At 34.6% G+C, this 9864-nt stretch overlaps 1 protein-coding gene across 1 annotated transcript; it reads right to left on the bottom strand.

Annotated features, from left to right (window-relative positions):
- Window positions 1-5748: 5748 nt before the first annotated feature.
- Window positions 5749-7537, bottom strand: LOC127127332 (CBL-interacting serine/threonine-protein kinase 14). Its single transcript, XM_051056488.1, has one exon. The coding sequence runs from the start codon at window positions 7187-7189 to the stop codon at window positions 5891-5893; it is 1299 nt and encodes a 432-aa protein (XP_050912445.1). The 5' UTR covers window positions 7190-7537; the 3' UTR covers window positions 5749-5890.
- Between the last annotated feature and the right edge of the window lie 2327 nt (window positions 7538-9864).

Here is a 9864-nt window from a genome sequence, read left to right as displayed (position 1 = left end):
CTCAAAATCTTGATCTTTCGACCGCTCTGTCTTTTGACCATAGATTTAAACTTTGAAAATACCTCGATCACTTCACTTTTCTTCTTGATCATGTAAGACCACAGTTTTCGACTGAAATCATCTATGAATGTAACAAAGTATTTGTTAGCTCCAATAGAACCCACCTGGAGAGGACCACATACATCAGAGTATATGACTTCAAGAATCGCCTTCGACCTGCTTCCTGCATCCTTACTGAAGCTGTTCTTATGCTGCTTTTCCTGCACACATTCTTCACACACTTCGTTTGGAATGTCAATTTTTGGTAATCCTGAAACCATATTTCTTCTCTTCAAATCTCTGATGTCTTTGAAATTGAGATGGTCAAGTCTGTAATGCCATATCCATTCATCTCTGCTGGTTGTTGTTGCAAGGCACTTATGCTCCATCACATTTAGTTCAATATTGAAGGTTCTATTCTGAGACATTGAAGCCTTCAAGATCAACCTTCCCTTTGAGTCGAGAACTCTCATCATCTTGTCTTTGATTGACACCTTGTAGTTCTTTTCGACCAACTGCCCTATGCTGAGAAAAATACTCTTCATGCTTGGTATGTACAACACATTTGAAATTACTGACCTCTTGCCATCTTTCCTCATAATCAGAACATCACCAACACCTTCAGCTGCTAAAGTGTTATCATTTGCAAATTTCACCATGTTCTTCATTGAGGGCTTTATGTTGACAAATCAATATTTTCTTCCAGACATATCTTATGAGCATCCTAAGTCCAAGTACCATTGGTCCTTGAATCTCTCTTCTTCTCTTTTTGTAACCATCATCAAGGTATCTTCTTCTTCATGTTTCTCCAGCTTTGCATAAGTTTCTTGATTCTTCTGCTTTTCTGGACAATCACTAGAATAATGACCATACCTTTGACAATTGTAACACTGAATGTGACTCTTGTCTGGCTTTTGACCACCACCTCTTCCTCTACCTGCAACACCGCCTCTTTGGTTGCCTTGGTTCTAGTGTTTTCTCTGATTCGACCAGTTTCCTTCTTGCTGATTTCGACCAGTCGAATTATTGTAGCCTCCTCTGCCTTTGTTGCCATTTGATGACACTGAAATTCCACGTATTTTCGAATCCGATTTCGCATGCATTTTAGTTGTTTTATTGTTATTTTGTTATGTTATTACTATGTTTTTCTTTGTTTTCAGGTTTTCAGTCTAATCGGAGCCCCGATCGAGAAAAGGAGTAAAAATGAGCTAAAAAGCCTAAAAATAAGCATTTTTCACTTATGGCTCCCACTGTGGCTGGCGCCATGGGTCCAGCCATGACGTGTCATAGTTCAACTTCTCCTCAACTGCCACATCTCCCACGATCTCCACTTGGGCGCCACAATTTACTCCTATGGAGGGCGCCATGATGTGGTGGCGGGCGCCACAAGAACAAAGATGTTTCCCTCCGAAATTCAAACTTAGGGGCATCCTTGTCATTTCCATTATTTTCCTTGCCTATAAATAGAGTCTTGATTTCACTTGTTTCTTCATCCAAACTTAGTTACAACTAGGCATATATCAGTATTTTAAAAGTGGTAATCGCTTCACATCAGAGTGTTACCACACAGTGTAATCGAGTCTGTAATCGAGTTTGGAGCACTTTGGAAGGAAGTTAATCCTGCCGCCATTTTCATTTTTGTTACGCACTTTATTCGACCCTCCAATTGGAGCAGGTTTTATTGTTTTACCTTTGTCTACTTTACTTTCCCGCACTCGCACTTTACTTTGTTTATTTCTCGCACCGCACTACTTTTATTTAATTTCCCGCACTGCCTTTACTTTGTTTACTTTCCCGCACTCGCACTTTACTTTATTTATTTCTCGCACCGCACTACTTTTATTTATTTTCCGCACTCGCACTACTTTTATTTATTTTCCGCACTCACACTACTTTTATTTACTTTCCGCACTCGCACTACTTTTATTTAAATTAAAATGCACCTTTACCTTACCATGTCTAGCTAAACCTATAAAGGTTAGAATGTAAGGATCGTAATTGAACCAATAATCCATACAATTGTTCGTAGAAACCCTTAAGGGCTATTTTGACTTTCAACTTAAGTTTTCCCGCACTTAATTTTCGTTGGGTAAGATCGAAAGTCGTCCAACGTCCTTTTAAACTTAGTTATTTTTAACTATTTCAAATACAGCGAAAGCGCTTTGTTTAGTTCATTAGGAATTTTTAACTTAAAAAGAAAAGTGATTTTAAAACTATTTTCGGACGCGTTTATAAGTTTAGAGTCTGGTTCGTGAGAACCTCTTTTGGTTAAGAAATCCAGGTCAAAATACTTTTCAACTTAGTCAAGATACTATATTTCTTGAAAATAGGTTTACTACTCTAACGCAATGCGCGCCTTTTTATAAGTGACAATAAGAGGGTTTGATTAGGGAGTACAACTCGGTTCTGAATACGTGAAAGCGACAGTTCCCGTTAAATTGGTTCTTTTCAAAGTAGGAAACACTGTCCATAAGTAATTCTATTAGCAAGTACTTGGATTATTAATTGATTATGTGAATTACATTTGAACCTGTCTTTATTAATTGAATTTTATTTAATACTTTATTTTTCATTGTGCACTCTTAAAACCCCTATTTCGATTACCTTAGATAAACACCGTAGCGATAGATAACGATAGATTGACACTTGGTCTCTATGGATTCGACAATCTTTTATATTACTCTGACGCGTTCGTACACTTGCGAAAAGCACGCATCACCATTCCAACTTCCTTTGCCTTTTCTTTCTTTTGCTGATTGAGCCTGCAAAGCCATATCACTCTTCGACTTTCCTGCAGCTCTTTCAGCCATTATTTGTTCATGAGATTCAAGCGTCCCTTGAAGCTCTTCCTTTGTCAATTTTGACAAATCTTTCGACTCTTCTATGGCTACTACCACGTGGTCGAACTTTGGAGCCAACAACCTCAAGATCTTTCCAACAACAGATCTTGATGTCAACACTTCTCCACATACCTTGATTTGATTCACCAGTTTCGTAACCTTGGTGAAGAAATCAGTTATGCTTTCATTGTCTTCCATCTGAAGCAATTCATACGTTCTTTTGTGAGTTTGTAACCTCACCTCATTCACCTTCTTCGCGCCTCCAAACGATTTCTCTAGAATTTCCCATGCTTCTTTCGCTGACTCTGCATCACTAACCTTTTCAAAGTTATCTGCATCAACACATTGATGGATTATAAAGAGAGCTTTATAATCTTTCTTCTTCAATTCTTTATGTGCAACCTTTTCTTGATCTGTCGCGGCTTCTGCAAGCGTTGCTACTCCTTCCTTCACAAGATCCCAAAGATCTTGATAACATAACACAATCTTTATCTACTTGCACCAATTCTCATAATTGTTGTTCTTGAGAATCGAAATATTTACTGGAAAATTCCCGTTTGGGTGATTCTTTGCCATGGTGATTTTCTTCCCACAAATCGTTTCAACTGGAGCTCTTGATACCAGATGTTAGAAATCCCCCAAAACTTGTGGAGAATTTTAATCAATCTTAATGAACAAGATTGTTATTACCCACACAATAACAACGAAAAGAAAGAACAATGGAGAAAGAAAGTAAAAAACGATGAAGGAGAAGAGTAATCAAGTTCTGCAGAGTTTCTCTCTGCCCACAAACTGTGGAAAACTTCTTATTCATTTTGCAACTACAAAATACTGTGAATACAATATTATGAATGCTCTATTCACTTCTATTTCAAAATAAGGGTTACTCCCTCTATTTGTAGATTTAGGTTAACTTGGACCTCAAGGCAAGACCCAAAACTATAAAAGCCCAAAATAACTAACACTACTAAAATAGACATAGGTGGTTCGACACTTCCTTGCTCTGTCGAGCAACCTGCTTCGACACAAGGAATTATAATTCAACACTTGCAAAAGATCATGAGAAAAAAAAAAGTAAAGTCAAAAGGTCATAAGAATGATCTCTTTGAATTAGTTAGGGATTAGCCAAGGATTAACTACATATTAACTACGATTTCTAGATTTCATATTAACGACGGATTTAGCGACGAAATATTTGTCACTGGAAATTAAATTTATATAAATAATATAAAATGGGGACAAAATGACACGCCATATGAACATCTTTGTTAAATTGACATTGTCATGTGTCAATGTTACATTAACATTAAAACTAAGTGTTAGATATTTATGAGACCCTAAGACATTTTTAATCATAAATTTTAAAGATGTTTCTAAAAATATATGTAATTTTTGTCGATTTTATAATATTATTTATATTGCTTATTTTTAAAAAGTTGTTGTCCTTTTTAAGAACGCTTTTATGTAAAACATTATTTTTGAAATAGATAATATTCTTTGTAATTTTGTTTAATATGTTTACAACATATTTTAACGAAGAGTTGATGAAAATATTTTTAAAAAGTTCTTTTTATATAAAATCAACAATACTTTTTCAAAAGTTACATTGTTATTTTTTTTCCATCTATTTTCAGGAACAATTTAATTTAAAAGTACTTAAAGTTTTAATTTGAAGTAGTGTTGTGAAAGAGACTAGGTTAAAATGTTAGAATGAAAGATACAAGTAATTTTTAAAAATATATATGAACAAAGAAAAATTTAATACTATTATTATTTAATTTTCATTAAATTTAAGTGTACTAAAATATTTTTAAAATATTACCTTAACAAGTCAAATATATATTTTTAGGGCGTGATTATATAAAGTCTACTTATACTTAATGTTTTTTCATTTTATTTTTTTGGTACAATATACTTAGTGTTATTTTAGTGCTAAGAATTTAGTTTTATAACCTAAGATATAAAGTTTAAATTTTCTCTGATATAGCTGTAAAATAAAAATTAATTTATTTTATTAATAAAAAAGTTCTATTTCACATTTTCTTAAGTTATTTTTTATAATATCAATTATTTGTTGTCTTTTGATTAGTGAATTTGTTTTTATGGAAGTTTTAATTAGTTAATTGGAAGGATATTTAAAATATTTGATCATTAAATACTGTCTTCAATCATAAATAAAATATTTTCTTATTTTCTTAATTAATTTATTTAAAAACAATTTATTTTAATCTCTCTATTACAATTTTATATTAGAAATTGATGAGTTAAGAAACATGTTGAATCAATCATATAAAAATGATATGTTAGTAAAAAATAAATTAGTTCCAATACAGTAGAAACATGAGAAAGAGATTAAAATTGTCTAAATTTTAAAAAAAAACTAAAAGTTAATTGAAAACTATGTGATAAAATTATAATGAAACCTAAAATATAAAGTTAGGTCAAGAAAAATGAATATATTTGAGCTAAATATAAACTGAATACATCAAATTTTCTTAGGTTTTTTTTAATAAATTAAAAACCAAAAAGACTATATTTATTCCTACCAAACTTTATTAAGGTTGAGTTCTAATATAAACTTATCTTCTAAATATGGTAACGTAGATATTCCCCTCTTTTGGAATTGGTCCCTTCTGCTCACACTAATTATTATTATATTGACTTTTAAAAAGGCAACGCATAATAATCTCTAGAATATTTAAAAGAATCTATTTTCTTAAACATTAAACTAGAAACTAAAATTGAATTTATATGGAAAACAATTGACATTAAAATTAATATGGAGACCAAACTTAATAGGTTATAATTTTATAGAAACTAAATATACATCTACTCCTTAAAAAATATATAACGATTAAACAATACTAAATTATTATAAATGAATTATTATTTATTTATTTTACGGAAGTTCTCAATGCAAAGAAAGATCTTGATACTTGGTATCGTAGAGTAAAAACAATAGATACCAAAATAACACTTATTAATCAAATTTCAATAAATCACACCAGAATTCACCGGGAAACCGGCTCTTCCGGTTTGTGAGCCAACTCAACAAGCAAAGGTCGCAATTTATTTTTCCACAATTGCCTGCCAGGTTCCTCCCCCTTTCCACGTTTCTTCATTTCAACTACCACGAATTCATCCGTTAGCCGGTAAACCATAACAAGACCAAGCAAATTACCTTCTTGCCCTTCCAACTTTGCTCCAGCATTATTCTCCAGTCTTTTCACAACCACCGTCGCTCCCTTCACCACCTCCTCCACCCTCTCAATAATCCTCTCCGGTTTCTCCGCCGAAACAACCCATTCAGCTAAACCCGACCCGTTTTGATCCTCAAACATACCCGACATATCTAACCCGGTTGAAAACGAAATCAAATCAAACGCGTTCAAGGACTTAAACCCGGTTCGAGATTCTTCCAACTCCGGTTCCTTAACTAAAACCCGGTCTAGTTTATATCCACCCGACTTGAACCACGGGTCTTGAAGAATTTCATCAACGCTAATCCTTGTGGCAGGGTTCGTATCCAACAATCTTGATAAGAGATTCTTCAGATCACATGACGTCCATTTCGGGAAACGAAATTGACCACGGTAGATCTTCCGGTACAGCACGGTAACATTGTAATCATTGAACGGTAAATATCCTGCAGTAATAGCAAACAAAACGACGCCGCAGGACCATATATCAGCTTTCGCACCGTCGTAGCCTTTCTTCGCGAGAATCTCCGGTGCCACGTAGGATGGTGTACCACAAACGGTGTGAAGTAAACCGTCAGGACGGATCTGGTTTTTAACAGCGCTTAAACCGAAATCCGTTACCTTAAGGTTATCATTCTCGTCTAGCAAGAGATTATCGAGTTTGAGATCCCGGTGGAAAACACCGTGAGAGTGACAGTGTTTCACGGCGGAGATAAGCTGCCGGAAGTATCTCCGAGCGTGATCTTCTGTGAGTTTGTCTTTTTTAGCCACCTCTTCGAAGAGCTCGCCGGCAGAGGCCAATTCAACAATGAAGTAGATTTTGTTCTTTGACGCAAGCACTTCGAAGAGGTTGATGATGTTAGGGTGGTGGAGGCGACTGAGAATTGAGATCTCACGCTCAATGTTTGCCGAGAAACCTCCATTGACGAGTTTCTTCTTGTTCATGACTTTCACCGCCACGTTCTTCCCCGTTTCAACATTCGTCGCCTGGTACACCTTCGCTGAAGCACCAACTCCCAACAATCTTCCAATTTCGTATTTCTCAAACAAAACGACGCCGTTTTTCGACTTGTTAGTCGTTTGTGTTTGAATTTGTGATTCTTCTGCCATAACTGCGTCTTTTTGTACCTGATATCCAACTGGTTTGAGATGGATGTGGATTTGTTAGGATTTAGAGTTGCCGTGGTTATTGATTATTTCTGACGTGCTTTTGCAAATTAATGAATAATCTTTAAAAGCACTTCTAAGCTCTAAATAATAATAGCGGCTTGAACTTGAAGTGTATTTGAGAGAATGAAAAGGAAGAGTAATAAGCTATGTGGTGTGTGGAGTTATGAGTGGTATACGGATGCTATTTAAAGATAATCGATTCTACTTTGGATGTTGCTTTTGAACTTACGCCAATATAGGTTAATTCGCTATCTTTAATTTTCTTATCTTTTTAAGTGGAAACAAACAGATGTGGTGTTGTGACGTGGTACAGTAATAATCACTTTCATTACTGTTAGAGTGTTAAATAAGTGGCATGTATATGGGAATATACGGTTAGAGGTTAAGGCACCGCGTTGGAGAATTATAAAGAACAAAAACACGTTGAAATGAATTAGTGCCGTACAGAGATTGGGTATAATGGTCAATGGAAATAGTAGTAGCCAAACAAAGCTTTAATTTGAGGATGTGAAGGGAATGCGTGAAATAGAATGGTGACCACATTATAAAAGGTAAATTTACGATTATGCCACTCTTTGTCTATCCTTGTACTACAAAAGTCATGGTATATTCCAAAATATTTTCGTTTTGTGATTATAAAGTTATCTATTATGTCCCCCACAATCTAATTGACCATTCATAATAATTAAGATAAATAATAAATAAGAAGGAAAAAAATATTTTTATTAAATTACCTTTTATTATGTATTGGAAATAAAAAAAATAATATTAATTATAAAATAAAATTAAAAATCTATATTAAAAATTGAAATGAATCAATCATTTTTTAAAATTTATTTATTTCAAATAGTTCACTCTTCTAAAATGGAGGAAGTACTTTTCAATTTATCATTTTTTAAAATTGTATTTATCCCTTAAATTATAAATAGTGTATTTTTGTTATATTTTTTTTTATCATTTTTCATGTATCCATGTAAAGTATGTGTCAGTCGGACTGGCGCATGCATGTTCACATTGAACTTAGACGCCAATAGCAATGATGCATGCATGAAGATGAAGTCAATGCAACTGACACATACTTTATGAATGAAATGTATGCGTCATTGCATGTGGCGCATGCTTTGAATATATATATATATATATATATATATATATATATATATATATATATATATATGTTATACTTATATAAAATTAAAATAAATAAAATAAATAGGTAAATGAAAAATAATTATTAATATTATGATATAAAACTAATGAAAAATACATAACAATTGACAAAAAAATCAATGACCCATCCGATTGAAATCCCCCTCTGTTCCACATCCCGATGTGTTAGCCTGCCTTCGAGGTCTCCCATGATTTCTCTAAGGTGTTTGGGGTCTTTGAGTGCTGACATGATTCAATGATGGCTGGTGTGAAGGTCTGGTGGAAGGTCCAGCGGTATTTGACAAATTTGTCATCATTTCTCCCCAATAGCTAAGGGGTTGCCACCAACGACACTGCCATAATTGAGTTCGGTGTCCATGTTGTCGTAGTTGGGTCGTTGTGGTTGGGTGGTTTGTGGATGTTATGGTTGCCCTAATTACATTAAATCTTTTTGGAAACGAAACAATGATTATTGTGGTGTATTAAACTCAAACAATGGTTAGGTGTTGTGGAGATAGGATGTTTGAGTGTTCATAAGTGGGGGGCTATGATGGCATGAGGTTGAATCGTATGAACCATACGGGCTATAGACAGATGTGGTGGCTGCGTATGGTTGTTGGTGGCTAGGGTTTGGTTCCTGGTTTTGAGTTTGGGTGTGTGACATGAATTGGTTATGAGGTTCGGTGTTTGGTGGTTAGGTGTATATGGTAGGGTGATGGTGTGAGGTTGGTCGTTGGATTTGTGTGGGTTGACATTGTTTTTGGGCGGGGATTTGTTGTTGGGCGTATGTTGACGAAGCTCATTGGCGTGGATCAATCAAATATCTTGGTTCTGACACAAATTGTGGCGTTGTAACCGATCTAAACCATACCATATAATGTTGAGTTGGTCTAGCACCATGTATGATTGGTTCGTTTAAGATGTGTTGATGTTGATTCCTCCAATGATGACACATTTCTTTTGCGAAGTCTCTCCAATTAGAATAATCCCATTGGCCATCGACTCTTTGTTGATGCCAATCTCCCAAACACGTCGGAGGTTTTGTAATTTGTTGTTGCATGCTGAACTGTAGTTTCACACGGTCACTCTGGTGCATCTTCACGGTAGTGAACCAGAGGATTGGTGTTTTTACTGTCCAAACTGCAACAACATCATGGTTAACCTGATGGTCAAAACGATCAATAGACAGTCAAAATTTTCACATTTGAAACAAAGAATAGAAAAGAAATTGCAGTGTAGTCAGGTGGGACAAATCATCTACAAAAATCCGATGTTTTTTTCCAGAAAACTAAGTTAAGTTTTATCAGTTGAAGATTCGAGATGATGACGATGTTCATCATATGTTTCTCAGGCATGAATAATTTGGGTTCAATGATGTTGAGTTATATATTCTAACACAACAAAATCAATTGTCTCAATTTGTTAATCTGACATAAGTGTTTTGTGAAACTGATGACGACGAACAA

This window comes from Lathyrus oleraceus, chromosome 3 (genome assembly GCF_024323335.1).
Source record: "Lathyrus oleraceus cultivar Zhongwan6 chromosome 3, CAAS_Psat_ZW6_1.0, whole genome shotgun sequence".
NCBI classification, from domain to species: Eukaryota; Viridiplantae; Streptophyta; class Magnoliopsida; order Fabales; family Fabaceae; genus Lathyrus; species Lathyrus oleraceus.
The sequence above is the reverse complement of the archived record's forward strand: the minus strand, read 5'-3'. Positions and strand labels throughout refer to the sequence as shown.

Excerpts from the sequence above, each read along its gene's own strand:
- LOC127127332 (XM_051056488.1), bottom strand. The coding sequence starts at position 7,189 with ATGGCAGAAGAATCACAAATTCAAACACAAACGACTAACAAGTCGAAA.